Source organism: Ictalurus furcatus, chromosome 1, assembly GCF_023375685.1.
Source record: "Ictalurus furcatus strain D&B chromosome 1, Billie_1.0, whole genome shotgun sequence".
Lineage (NCBI taxonomy): Eukaryota > Metazoa > Chordata > Actinopteri > Siluriformes > Ictaluridae > Ictalurus > Ictalurus furcatus.
In genome coordinates, this window is record NC_071255.1 from 21,012,407 (window position 1) to 21,027,967 (window position 15,561).

The following is a 15,561-nucleotide window of genomic DNA, read 5'->3' on the forward strand; positions in this document are numbered from 1 at the left end:
GCAAGGTACAAGTACACCTTTTCACCAATGCCAAGTCAAATCATAGCTGATTGTGGTTATTCCTAGCAGAGCCAGACAGGATGCACTGGCTCATGACTGGCCCAGCCATCTACACTGTATAGCAAAAAGTTTGTGGACACCTGACAGTTACACCCATATATTGGCCTTCCCCAAACTGTTCCCACAAAGTTTAAAACATATAACTGTCTATAATGTCTTTATATGTTGCAGCATTAAGATCCTTCACTGGAGCTAAGGGGCTTAGCTCAAATGTTCTCCAGCATGACAAGGACCATGTGCAGAAAGTGAGGTCCATAAAGACATGCTCTGATGTCACATGCCCACATGCCCACATGCCCTTGCTAGGGGTTGCAATGCCCTGGTAGCTTCCTGCTTGATCAGATCTACAATCCCAAATGGAGGAAATGATTTGGCAACCCCAGGCAGGTCTCCTGCACCTTGTCTCCTCAGGACAAATTGTGGACTGGAGTATTGTGACCTAGCAGTTCTGGAAACACCTGGACGTAAGAGCCTCTAGTTCACAGGCTTGGATGCCCTTAGTTGGAAGCTGTTCCAAGAGTAGTCCACACCTTATGAACTGTAGCAATTGCATCAAACATAACTTTGTTGGAAAAAGGCTCTGCATGTGTGCACAAGAAGGTATCCAAGTGAATCTCACCACTGCTGGCAGGTGTCCAGGCTTCACAAAACCAGAGTTACATATGTAACTCGCAATGTCATGTATCATATAGCCGTATTTATTAAACATATACAGTTGTGCCCAAATGTTTGCATACCCCTTGCAGAATCTGCTAAATCTTAATAATGTTAACAAAAGAAGAGGGAACATAAAAATCCCATGTTGTTTTTTATTTACTACTGTCCTGAATAAGCTATTTCACATAACAGATGTTTACATATAGTGCACAAGACAAGATAATGCTGAATTTATAAAAATTACCCTGTTCAAAAGTTTACATACCCTTGATTACATACATTCCTGTGTGTCGTTGCCTGCATGATCCACGACAGTTTTTCTGTTTTGCGATAATCCATCTTTTCACACTGAGGACAACTGAGGGACTCGTACACAACATAAAGTGCAAACATTCACTGATGCTCAAGAAGGCAACACGATACATTAAGAGGCCAGGGGGATGATTGGTATATATATATATATATATATATATATATATATATATATATATATATATATATATATATATATAAAGCATATCTCCATAGCAGTCTTGGTTAGGAGCTTGAAAATATTAATTAACTAAGACTTTTCTCCAACACACCCAAAAACTGTGCATAAAAATATTTTCATAAAAATTTAATACATATTTTCAGGGTCTTACCTTGTTTAAAAAAGTGTTGCAGATGAGAAAGTTGAGAAGTTAAAAAACCTAACTATTTGATCAATTAGGCAAATTTGTGCCATTGTTCTTTATTAAGCATGTCTCACAATATGATATGATTCCATTCTAATGATGTATGCTTCTTTTAAAGTTTTCTAAAATGCTTTGCTTGATGTAAGGAGACTTACATCATCTACACTGTGACATAACTGAGAACCCCTTAGAAGGAAAAAGAAAGCAAACCAAAAAGCACATTCCTGATGGGTAATTAAATTGCCCATTATAAACAGCTTCAGCTGCTAGAACCTGCTAGAAACTCACTTGTGCCACATTAATTTATGGTGCCCACAAGAATCTTATCATAGTGGAGACTTTTCATGTTAGACATCACCCTGATAATCTAGCAATGTGAACAGAGCTAAACTGATATTTTTATAAAGCACTTGGATCTGTTTAAGCTGTAAGCTACTATATATACACACGTTTTTATGTATCCATATATGCATGTATAAGATTTTTAATGTTGCCTATTAGTGGTGGGGACAAAATTAGGCATATAAAAAGTAGTGGGGACATGTCCCTTGTGTAAGTTAAGCCTATGGATCTTTTATATAAACAGAGATGAAAAATGTTTTTGTTCATTTGGTCTGGTTTAAACACCATATAAATACATTTTTGTCATAATTCATCTGTGTATTTGTATCATTCAACATGCAGAACAGGCCTTGGGAAAAATAGCATGTTTCAATGGGAAACAGTGAGGTAAACAAACCATGATAGGGTGATTTACATAGAGCTGCTTTTATGTTATTTCTGACCATACATTTTCACTAGAAATGGACAATTAAAGACTATGTAAACTTCCCCCTTGAAAAGCTGCATTTTTTTTTCCCAGTGAATTTTCCTCTAAATGAGCAGGTAATTTCTACAAATAAATAAATAAAACAAAATAAAGGAATCATAGGTATGCAAATAAATAGGATATGCACATAAAATCCATAGCTCTGAGTTTGACTGCACAAACCTACTTTCAGAAGAGGTAGGGGCATCTTTTGACATAAAGTCTTAACAGGCTGAAAAACAGGTATACGATGTATTCTCTATTGAATGCTATGTTGAGTAATATTTCATTTTATTGCCAGCTAATCTAAATATTTGACTGACTTATTATTTAAAAAGTATGCATTAAGCAGCAGGATATAAACACTCTGGTGTTTTAAATTAATCAAGACAGAAAACTGTGAAAAACAAATTCTATGACAACCACCTGCATGACAGAACTTTTCACTGTTCACATTAATATGTCTAACAAAGCTGACATATTAGACACCTGCTGCTGGGTCCACTCCTCCATGAAGAACATTTTATGTTCCTTTATATAGGCTCCTTAATATAGGTTTTCAGTAGAGTTCAAATTGAGAGACTTAAATGATCATTGCAGAACACTGATTTTGTGGTTCTTTAACAAATTCTGTGTTGATCTGGAAGTACGTTTGGCTCATAATCTTTTTGAAATCTATTTATTTCCATGTCTGAACCTCCTTGCAGAGGCAACCAGGTTTTGGGTTTTCTTTGGGGTGAAATTTCCTGGTACAAACATAATTTATGATGGCATCAATCTACACAAGAGCCCCTGAACCAGCAGCCATAAAACAGGCCCACTGATCTTCCACATCTTACAGGGGGTATCAACTCGTTTTCCTTATATGTTTTGATTTTGCTTTTATCTGACCACAATATATAATGTGAATTGCAGTCCTAATGATGCTTGGCAAAGTTCAGTTGCTGCATTTTGTGAGGTGCTTTCAAGAATTCTAAATCTCCCATCTTTGGGCTCTTTTTCCCTCCTCACTATGTGAAGGATAATGTGTCCATGGATCTAATTCTGGGCAGATTTCCAACTGGCTCAGACATGCAAACCCTTTTGTTATGGTCTAATTGTACTTAATGGCATTGTAAGTGCATAGAAATTAGTGTTGTGGTACTTGAGAATGGTCTCGGTCTTGCCATAAACTTTTTAGTTGGTCTTGTCTTGGTCTACAAAGATTCAATATATTTTTCAGACATCACCCAAGACCTTAACATCATTTTCATGAACATGCACTTTGTAATGTTCCTATTACAGAACAAAATGTAAATGTCTATCTCTGCATATGGAGTTATATAGCACCTATACATTTGTGTCAAAGTGACTATATTGCAAATATTCCATCTTCTTATGTTCAAAATAGGTTACTTTAGTTAATTAAAGAGAAATTTCATGTCCGGTTAGGAAAATACTACAACCAGCAAATTAACACATCTGAGCCTCAGGTCTTAGTCTTAACATGGACTTGGTCATGTGTGGTGTTGGTCTCATCTTGGTTTTTCCCCTGTCATACTCAGTCTTGACTCCATTTGCTATGGACTTTGTCTTGAACTCAATAGTAGTAGATATGTTTTATATCCATTATCTGATTTGTACAGGCTAACAACTGTCTGTCAATTTTATGTTGAATGTTCACCCATGGTAATCCATGAGAAAGAGATTTTACATATGTGCTCCCTCACAGGGTATCTGCACTTCAAATGTAATACTTTTTAATACCATATTCAAGACATTTCCAAAAAATTTTAAGACCTGAACATCACTTTAATCATGCTACATGATACATCAGCTATAATGGATTGTGTTCATGCTTACATTAATTTCTGGGTTTAAGTAAGCTATAGCAGGGTAAACTTCTATAAAGGTAGATGGGAGACCATAGCAAATATCCTTTTTGCATTACCATTTGCTCAGACAGTGAAAGAAAAAAAAAATCCAGTATTTCCTTTCCATGACTTTTGAAGAGATGAAAAAAATATAGAGAGATGGCTTATAGCAGTTAGAAGAGAAAAAGATGTCACATTTACCATAACTCCCTCAGCAGCTGTATTAGAAACCCCCTCGCAGCAGTACTTACTAGTTTTGTTGTAATTTAATGCCAGGGTAATGTAAAATGTAGTATTATAAATGTACATACAATTTTGTAAAGAAGAAAATATAAAGACAAACCTTTGCTATTTTGTAATATTACTGCACTGAATAATAATAACAATATATATATATTTTTTAATCTGGTGTGTGTTATGTCTAAATGTAGGTTAAGCGACTGAAACTCAGAGCACAGACAGAGATGAAGTTGGTGTGGAGCGGCATTTACTGTGAACAGAGCCGCTCTAACACACTGATGAGCCGCACACACACACACACACACCGAGTGCAACACAGTCACATGGGTTTACCATCTCAAACAGCAACTAGCCAAAATAAAATGTAAATCTGCTTTACGGTGTCGGTTTGGTTGCATTTTTAAGACCGTTGAAACTTGAATTTAAGACATTGTAATGCCTATTAAGGCCTTATTTTTACATTAAGGAATTTAAGACATTTTAAGACTTTTTAAGGACCCGCGGACACCCTGCCTCATATTTATTTATACAGAATTCCTGGGGACTGAAAGCAAAACAACAACAACAACAAAATGCCAATAAAGGGTGTCTAATGTTGGTACATGCATATACAGTATCTCACAAAAGTGAGTACACCCCTCACATTTTTGTAAATATTTGATTATATCTTTTCATGTGACAACACTGAAGAAATGACACTTTGCTACAATGTAAAGTAGTGCGTGTACAGCTTGTATGACAGTGTAAATTTGCTGTCCCCTCAAAATAACTCAACACAGCCATTAATGTCTAAACCGCTGGCAACAAAAGTGAGTACACCCCTAAGTGAAAATGTCCAAATTGGGCCCAATTAGACATTTTCCCTCCCTGGTGTCATGTGACTTGTTAGTGTTACAAGGTCTCAGGTGTGAATGGGGAGCAGGTGTGTTAAATTTGGTGTCATCACTCTCACACTCTCTCATACTGGTCACTGGAAGTTCAATGGCACCTCATGGCAAAGAACTCTCTGAGGATCTGAAAAAAAGAATTGTTGCTCTACATAAAGATGGCATAGGCTATAAGAAGATTGCTAAGACCCTAACACTGAGCTGCAGCACGATGGTCAAGACCATACAGTGGTTTAACAGGACAGGTTCCACTCAGAACAAGCCTTGCCATGGTCGACCAAAGAAGTTGAGTGCACATGCTCAGCGTCATATCCAGAGGTTGTCTTTGGGAAATAATTGAATTAAAATAATAGCAAGGACATTTTACAAATTTAACCAACATGTTGGTTAATTGATAAATAAACAAGCATAAAATATTTATTTGTAAATATCTTACACAATAAAGAGTACTAATTAAAAGTAGACTAACATAAAAATGATTCATATTAGGAAAAATAAGGCTAATAGCGTTCTAATGTCAAACTTATATTAAATGCAACCCATAGTAATTAAACATTATTTCATTCTCATTATATTTATATTTAATGAATTTATTACAATATCTTTTTTTATATTAAATGATTTATATATAACTAAGCACTTTTTTTTTTCTCTCTTTACATTTATTTGCTTATTTTTGTTTGGTTCCCATTGGCACCCTGTCCAGGGTGTACCCAGCCTTGTGCCTGATGCTTCCTGGGATAGGCTCCAGGTTCCCCATGACCCTGAAAAGGATAAGCGGTATAGAAGATGGATGGATGGATGGATGTTTGGTTCCCCCAGTACAGTGTTGCCATGTCTGCAGATAATATTGCATTTTTTGGGGGATTAAATCAAAACATGGAAAATGGAGTTGACTATTCTAGTGACATCTGGCAATCCTGAGCTTTAATGAAGTGAATGCGCTATCTATTAGAGTTGGTGAAGAGAGTGAATGACGAGCGGCAGTGTACTGCATGTTTGCAGACTGAAGAGTTGCTACTCTTGATTATGATTGGTGAGGAATTGTTTAATAAGGAAGTTTGAATTACACCCACCTATTATTAATTTACTGGCACCAGATGCCGCTGTGGCTACACAAGCATCTCACAGTTGCAGGTTCAGATCAATAAAAGCTCGCGGTTTGTGAGATCGGCAAGTTGGGAAAAGCAGATGATGTACAGTGTGACTCTTGTCATCATAATGGCTTCTTTGCAGTATTTGCACACTTGTTTGGTTGACTGAGGTTATGAAAAGCAGTGCGAAAGTAACTGTTGCGCATTTTGGAGTTGCAGTTTTTATTCCGATTGGATTATACATTTTCGAACAGGTCACTCACACCGGTTTGACTATATATTTTTTCACAGTTGCACAAAGTACTTTTCAGCCACAAATGCAAATGAAATGGTCACACTGTAGAGCCCTGTTTAGTAAATTAACTTTTTTATTTTTTTACACTGGTTAAAGAACAATTCAGCACCAACTAATAGTGTTAAAACTGAAATTACTGTACAAAAAAGTTCGGCTGAATACAGTTATTACAATATTATATTTCTGAAAGTTGTTTAACAACTGCCAGATACATTGAGCAATATTAAAAACATCTGTGGGCCACAATCTTAACCTACCAAATTAGAAATATTAAAAGGATGCAATGTGCATCAACAACAAACATTTAACAAATATGGCACGACTCTTATCAATACATTTAACAATACAACATGATACAGATGCTGTAATCAAAAATGAACAACTTTCGTAGACATAATTTGACTTTCATGTCATACATAGTCATCACATTTACTATGTGATATGACATTCAGGTATAATTAACCTTAAAACTTCTGACCAAAGCCAAAGACAAAATAATCCAACAAAAGAATTAAAACATTGTTAAGGGAGATAGCAATAATACATTTCATAAGATTCAGATTTATTCAATGTTTAGACCTGAGCTCAGTTTCATATGAGAAAAAGATATGCTCTGCACTTATTAAAATATCTCTTTATCACCACAGAGCATAGAACAATTAGAATAACTCGCCTTTGGACTTGAGCTTGAGAATCTCTGCTGCAAGTTGTTGGGCATCTTTTAGCTTTGGGAACATTCCCATAACCTTATCCACAAGATGGGGATTAAAAATTGCATGGAGTTTCTTCCTCGTCTCTTCTCGCTCTGCCTCAAATGGAACAGTATTTAGACTGAGTGCTCCCTGGCTGCTCCCATAAATGTCAGCAGGTCCGTGGGGTCCAACAGCATGACGAGGGTTGGGTAAACTAAAAGCTGTGCGAGTCTGAGGGAGCCACACTGTGTCAGGACCAGCTTTTGGTTGGCTGTGATGGAGCTCATTAGGCTGCATGTAATTGGGAAGGCTGTAGGCTCGATTGCTAGAGGGTCTACAGAACTGGAGTGCACCATAATCAAAGCAATTGGGTGGATGCTGGGAATGAGGGTACTGATGGATGCTTGGTTGGACAACTGACTCAGAAGAGCAAGTGCAAACAAGAGGTGCATCCTGTTGCTCATAAAACCTGTTGTTATGCCTAGAGTTAATCCTATATGAATCATCATGTCCTTGAGATGCCTCTGAAAACTGGCTCTCATAGGAGCCAAGGCCAGAATCTGAGCTAGATGAAGGATTAGTAAGGTATGTGGAGTACAGACTATGCCAGTCCAGAGGAGTGTGGCTAGCTGTCTTGCAGGCCTGGTACTTGGTAGGAACATCATCCCAGTAGTGCTGCATGCTTTCACTGAGTTGGTTTCTTGTCACACAAACAGCAGGTTCCAGGGATAGCTTGTACTCCAGCTCTTGCTCTAAAGATGGAAAGTATGAACTGAAACCAGACTCAGTGTGGCAGGGCCCTCTAAGGGAAGCTCCTGATCTTCGGCTCTCCTTTGAACAGCAGTGGACAGAACTGGACAGGCGAGCATTGTCCCTCAGTTCATCTGCAAGAGAACGCTGTGACTGGCTGGTTCGCTCAGGGTGATAAAACTTGCATTTGATTCCGTACGTGCATTTCTTTCCTAAGAGAGAAAAAGAAATCCAACCGAGTCATCATGGACAATAACATAACTCCTCAATTCCACAGCTTGAAGCAGATCTTAGCATAAACCCGAGGTTGCTAGTACTCACACGCTAGACAATTATTGTTATTGATTACTCCAAGTGTTGGGCAGTATGCACACTAAAATAATAACTGAAAGAAGTACAGAGCTATACTGTCAAAAAAGAAAACGCCTACCATAAGGACAATGCTGGCGTTTGGTGTCTGGTAGCAGAGGTTTCTTTCTGAGAAAATTATCCAAGTTTGGACCATGGCGACCAAGTGGGTCATCTGGTGGCATGAACCTGTGGAAGAGCATGTGAGAATAAAGAAAATTAGACACTTTTCATTTTAAAGATACATGGAATAATCCTGATGATGATAAACAATAATAAACCAAACAGCACTATAATGTACAAGCAATATTTTTCACAAAACTTCAACAACACTAGGGCTGTAACAACTAATCAATACAACTGATAACAATCTATAATTAAAATAACCGACAATGAATTTCATTATGGATTAGTTAGGTCTGTGACGTCACTGTGGATAACCCCAGTCAGTGATGTCACTTCACAATGGTGAAAAATGCATTTCTATGAATAAAATGCATCTGAAAAACAGCGAAGGTCACAGAGTGAGCTGCTGCGGGAAAACTGCACGATCCAGGTTGTCCAAAACATGAAAATATTTTATATTAAGCGCTTCAAACAAACTTGTAAGTGTATTAACGTGGTTTGTCGTGTCAGATGCTGCGACAGATGCGTGTGTTGTTTCATGTGCTCTAGACATGTTTTTTTCAGCGCAGAAATGCAATGCAGTTTATATATATTTATCTGTAAATGTTAGAAATTCATGCCAGTATTGCCATTTTACATAAAGGCTCGTCCTGAAAACTACAAGCTAGTCTCCATTAAACTTCAGAGAATGAGCGAGAGTCCACACATGTGCGTCAATCAAACAGCACGCAATAGAAAGGACGCGCAATAACTGACTAAAATGTTCATTTTGATCAAATATGTTGTTTGATGCTATATTTAAAACAAAAGTAATTGTGGTTTTCAATCAGAGCAGTAACTGTAATGGGGTTATAACATGTAATTGTATAGAAATATAAGATGTATCATACATTTACAGAATAAAGTAACATGCTACTGTGTTCAGATGAGTGAATGTGTGTTACCGCAGAACATTCAACCACTTACCAGTTAACACTTAGTTTGTGCTTTTGTTTTTCTTTCTTAAACATTTTTAATATAGTGAAATAACTTCTGCCGTAAAGCTTTCAATCATATATATTTTTTGTTTTCAAAATATAATGTTAATATATATTTTTTAATCCTTTGCACAATGTATAGCATAGCCCACAGATACATTTAATACCTTTTCCTAGCCTTCAATTTGCACAATGTTTGAAGGACAACATTGGGCAGAATGTGAAAACATTAATATTGCCTACTGGTCTATAGACCCCCCCCCCAAAAAAAAATAAATAAATAAATAAATAAATAAAAATCCCAAAAACCAAAACAAACAAACAAAAAAAAAACTGGACTTTTAATACAACTAATCGATTAATCGAATAAATAATTGACAGATTATCAAAAATAATCGTTAATTGCAGCCCTAATCAACACATTTAATATTTAAGAATAAGAAGTATACTGTGGTCTATGTACATACACTGACAACAGGGAAAATAAGAATATTTCAAAGATTTTATCACATACTTGTCATTGACAAAGGAGTACATGAGTAGCCTCTCCTCAATACAGCGCTTCCATTCAAGCCGTTCACTCTGAAGGTCACGGTATGTGTCATTGGACACAATAATGCCATCCAGATCATAGGCAAGTTTGACGATGAAGCGATCATCATAGCAGACCACTCGCTTACCTCCTACCCGCCGGGAGGGTGTGAAAACAACTATCTTTTTCCTTTCCAGCTCTGCTAGAATATGCTGATCTGAAATCAGAATGTACACGTCAGAATTCTGGTCTACATCCCCTTCAAATGGCAAAATATCACCGTTTCTGTTTGTGTTTCTTTCGGGCATATACAGTGCACATATTAAACGTACTGGTACATAATGTACATTTTCTATCCCCCCCCAAAAACCTTCTACTTGTTTTTTACTGGAATATTGTTGGATGTCAAATCACATTAAGAGTGGAAAAAGTGTAAATGTGACATAATTTAACTTGGTTTCATTTTTTACAATCACAAAATCCTGCACTTTTAATAGGGGTAAGTAGAACTTTATATCCACTGTATGTATTTACATCAAAAACATGGACATCATGACAGGAGGCAAAACAAAACAATAAAACAAGAGGAGACAACAATTAAAGAAAACAACTAAAAACCCAAACAAATGTCCAACAAAGCAGTTCTGTTTTGTTTATGTCATTAATCTAGTTTATTATTCTGCATCCTTGTCTAACAAGGTTCTTATTTGATCGATCTAACAGAAAAGAAAAGCATTACTAATGTTAGAATATTTACACAGGTAAATATTTACATAGGTAAAGAATAGAAAATGTTAGAGAGACCAACAATAATATATTTGAGGTGATATGACATTCTCTACAACAGCAAGCAGCCACACCTATTAAATGACTGGAGGCAAATTCCGAATAGGACCAGTAGAGTGACAGAAGGAAGTAAAAAAACAAAAACAAACAAACAAACAAAAAAAAACATTGTTGAACTTCCTGGTGGGGGAATTCCCAAAGCAGCCTTAAGGGAGGTTTATTCTTCCTGATATAACAGATTGATTTCTACAAGGAAGTAAGCATGTTGTTCTCGGAAACACTTTTTAAAATAAATTACCTTTGTACCAAACAGACCTAAATGATAACTAGGTTCATGACTTAAAATCCAAAATGGAATGCATACAATGGTTAATACATGAACATGTGCTGAGGTGTGCTTTGAATTGTTAAAATAATGCCAATGGTGTCTTAGTGAGAATATTATGAGCAGTTAAATGAGCAATTCTTTGGTTAAAGAATGCATCACCATTTCTGTGTTTCATGTTCATATACACAAAAAGTAGCCTGAAATGCAGTATAATACTAATTAATCCAACATAATTACTTCAACATAGTTAACAAGAGTTAAAAGTGTGCTCCTCTAGTCCACACAAAAACTGAGACTCAATTATTTAGATCACATTCAACTTAATAGGACAATATAATAGGCCATGACAGAAGATGTACAGCTACCTAGTAAGTCTGTTACTGTACATGTCAATCTTTATGCAGAACAATACAATGCACTAAAAGACATTCCTACGCATGTCTCCATAAAAGTCCAATCATTGCATTCTTATGCCTTTATCAGGCAAAAACAAACAGCAATCAATACATCAACACCATGTGAGATGCAAAATGTGACATGCATATTTACACTGCAACTGGTGAGGTTTGGATGTTCACACGCATGATTCTTTGATGACTAATTTTTCTGAGAAGGGTGTGTCCTTACCTGAAATGAGGACATCTGGCCTTGGTTGCTCTTTTCGCCATGAGGGCACAAAAACTGTGATGTTCCTGTGTCCTCTCTCAAGGAAGTAGTTAACTGCCAGCTCAATTCCACGACATGAAAAAACTTCCTTGTTTCCATGACTTAACGAGAAAGTGAGAGAGAGAGAGAGAGAGAGAGAGAGAGAGAGATAGAAAGATAGAGTGAGAGAGAAAGTCATGTTATAAATAATAAATACTTATTAATATTTTTATAATAAATACTTATATAATATTTTTGATCGTACTCTGATCACTTCTTTGTATAAGATATACATTTTTTAAGCAAGGCTGATTAATAGAGAAAATACATTCAAGAGGAGTATTTGCATATATTCATGAAGCTATATTTGCAACACTTAAAAGTCACACTGTGAAATATGTCACACATGGCATATATTGAGGACCACACATTTAAAATTACACTGAAGAATATTATTAAGAATGATTTTAAAATATTATATAACTTTGGTGTGTCAAAGTAGCAATGTTTCTTGGCTTGTCATACATATGATCACTTGCCACATGAGTTAAATATTAAAGGGGAGATCACAGTAAAGAATCTCAGTAAAAAAACAAAACAAACAACAACAACAACAACAACAACAACAACAAAAAATCAGGTTTAGGTCAAAGGACAGACTTACATGTAAAGGGAATATTTATCATGTGTGAAAGTTGCACAACATTTATACGTATAGACTAAAGTTACAGACTTTCCCCAAACACTGCTCTAATTAAAACACTACAAGGACGAGGAAGAAATGTATGATAAACAAAGTAGACTGAAAGTAAATACAATATTTAATATTATGATCCATAGCAAGAGCTTTTGGGTATCTCTTATTTACTTATTAAACTTAATTGTTTAATTGATCATGTCTGAAGCTAAATTACATGTTTATGTCACTTAATTTCAAAAAAGATATTCATACTCTGAATTAATGAATAAATTCAGTTGAATGTACTAAGCAACTATTTCACACTACCTCATAGCCACATTGCTTCCATCAATCACAATGGGTTTTAGGTCACTGTCAATTTCATCTACTGCTGGTGAGCGCTGAATGTCCTTTTGGAGATCTTTACTGCTGGATCCACCTCCTCCGCGGTGGCTAAATCCAGAGCTTCCATCATCACTCTCCTGACTCGTTGTGGGTGACTCTCTGGCTCCAGAACGCACCAACTCCCCCAGTACAGCATTTGTGTCCGTGTCCAAGCCTAGTTTCAGCAGCACCGACTGTACCTCTTGTGGTGAATAGCCCAGCTTACGGAAAAAGTCCACTTTCAGCTGAAGCTCGGAGGTGCCATGCTGGCAAGCAGGCTGCATTCTGTAAGAGGACTTGGGGTTCAGTGAGAGCAACACATCAAGACAGCTCCAGCTTCAGTCTCATTGTATGAATAGATCTTGCTTTCTTCTGTGTCTGTGAGGAAAACAGCAGGGCACAAGGGTCAAAAATTATGTAATGTCTTAAGTGACCACAGCCACAGACAAATTCATACTTCTTTCAAAATATTCATGTCTGTACTAGTAAAGTAAATATCTAATCTCCTGAAACATTAAGGTATTGTCCAACCCTGCTGAATAATAAAAAAAAACAATAGCAACAATCATAGAAATGCTAATGGTTTCCACTAAAAAATACCATTACAAACAATTCTGTTAACCATTAAAATAGTTACCAAATGGTTTTCATTACACAGTAGCTTGTATTAAGGACGTAGATCCTTAATGGTATCCACTAGACATAACATGCCACCAATGGAAGGCAACAAATTACCAGTAGAGACCCACAGGGACCATTACAATTTCCCCTAAAACCCAATGCAATTCCCATTATAACCAGTAAAACCATTACAAGTTCTATGAGAGTTTATATTATTTTGTTTGTTTGTTTTCAACAGGGAAGCTAAGCTAATTTTCTTCATTCTTATGAAGTTATCATATTCCCAGCTCAGGTGTAACAGCCAAGGCTCAAAGAATCATAGCTTTCATTCATGTGTTACAGACGTCCCAGAACAACGTCATGAATTACATACAGTACAGGAATAAATATATGACAATAACTCAACTCGTGAAAAGTAAAGGTACACATAAAATAGTTGAACACGTAAAGTGTAGGGTTAACTTTCATTGGCTAAACGCCAAGTTAGAAGAGAAATATGTACAAAAATTGAGTCTAACATTACCTCTCCTTCTATGCTTTAACCAAACAGAACTAAATATATGGACGGCGAAGGCAGTAATATATAGACCTACCGTGTTGCTGAATTCATGAACCTCTCATTTTCAATCGATTCTTCGTTAGAGTACTAGGCTACGCATGTAATCGCAGTAAACAAACGTTAACCTTAAGATAATCTTAACACCATTAATCTATCAAGCCGCTCTGATTCACCACAGGGTTTTTATTCGTATTCTCTTCCTGGTAAACCCATATTGCACGACATAGCCTGCACCTCCTCCCGGAAGCACAGGATGGCCTACCTGTGTCACCTGATGCCCCGGTACGGGCTTTAAAAAAAACCCCACACAACCACAAGTAATTTACGATTGCTAGCACGATCATTAAACAATACGATAACAAAATAAAACATACGGTAGTAGTGTATTTTCAAATATTACCTGCGCGAGGAGCGCTCTTCCTTTCACGTGACACGAGATGTCGCTGTGTCCAGCTGCCCGATTTCCCTTACCACATACATGTTTTTTAAAAAAGTATTTATGTTTTCTCTTAGGCTTTCTAGCAGCTCGTGTTCAAAGATGGTCGATTTGTTTTGCTATGCGTACTATTATAAAATGTTCTGGTCAGATGAAAATGGAAAAGAGCGACCATAAGACAAGCATTACCCTAGTTTTGTCAATGTTTTCTAACGAGATCAGACACACTTTTCACAAACTTTTTTTTGTCACTGACTTATTAGATTTCTCTATAAACCAGTAGGCAATATTAAAATCTGAACCTGATATCAAAACCTCAGTATGAATTTTTAATCCACACAGTTGGTTTATGTTAAAATCAGTGTGTATGCAGTAATTGGCATGTACCGGTTGTGTGGTGATGCACAGGTGACTATGGGTGAGATCACTAATGTACCCTTCTCGCTGGGCTGCAGGTTAATGGTGTGTATGGAGTGAAGTTCCGGATCCTGGAGAAACTAATCAGCAGAGGTTGCCAGTCCACTGCACCCTCTGAGCTCTGGTGTCCATGGTCCCAGGTGTCTGCTGCACTGATATTGCTGCAGGGCAATGAGCTAGAGCAAACAGAGATGAGTTCCTCTCTCTGACTTCCCCTCTCTCCCTCCTTCCATCTTTCCCGCATTTAGCTACTATGGAAACCCTCCTTGAGGCCCTAAGAATTTACAAAGGGGAGCGGGATGTGTATAAACCATTACTTTCTAAGCAGGAGTTCTGTGTGACCTGCCCTACTTACCTTGCCACAACAACTATTGCTTTTTTCACAGCTGCCATTTGCGTAACAGTTAAATTTCTCTTGTATTCTTAATGTTATTGTTCTTATCTCAGACTAGCAATCCTGTTGGACTGTGTTGAGAATTGATATTGTAATAAAAATACATCTTCCAGAATTGTATTCCAAATTATCTTTTTTCAGAATTCAAATGGAGATGCCCTTGACCGCCTATTAAACACGACATGTGATGATCTGTGTCTACTAATGCCCTTGGCTGTTGCATTAATGAAGTAGAATTAGCATTTCCTTTCATTCAAGTTATTGAGGAAAAAAAATTCCCATGATCACCAAAAATATAAATAAAGAAATAAAAATG

The 15,561-nt window shown here is 36.8% G+C and overlaps 1 protein-coding gene across 1 annotated transcript; it reads right to left on the reverse strand.

The window, feature by feature from the left end:
• Positions 1–5,950: 5,950 nt before the first annotated feature.
• Positions 5,951–14,214, reverse strand: LOC128612165 (ribonuclease ZC3H12A). The gene is made up of 6 exons (XM_053632052.1): positions 14,033–14,214; positions 12,762–13,196; positions 11,738–11,877; positions 9,979–10,213; positions 8,444–8,550; positions 5,951–8,225 (listed from the first exon to the last, which is right to left on the reverse strand). The coding sequence occupies exons 2-6, from the start codon at positions 13,100–13,102 to the stop codon at positions 7,231–7,233; spliced, it is 1,818 nt and encodes a 605-aa protein (XP_053488027.1). The 5' UTR covers positions 13,103–13,196; positions 14,033–14,214; the 3' UTR covers positions 5,951–7,230.
• Between the last annotated feature and the right edge of the window lie 1,347 nt (positions 14,215–15,561).

What these genes read in the sequence shown, in the direction of transcription:
- LOC128612165 (XM_053632052.1), bottom strand. Translation starts at nt 13,102, where the DNA reads ATGCAGCCTGCTTGCCAGCATGGCACCTCCGAGCTTCAGCTGAAAGTG. An exon ending in GGAAGCAATGTGGCTATGAG is followed by an intron (nt 11,878 to 12,761) that starts GTAGTGTGAAAT and finishes TTTCTCGTTAAG; the next exon opens with TCATGGAAACAAGGAAGTTT. An exon ending in GCCAGATGTCCTCATTTCAG is followed by an intron (nt 10,214 to 11,737) that starts GTAAGGACACAC and finishes TTCTGATTTCAG; the next exon opens with ATCAGCATATTCTAGCAGAG.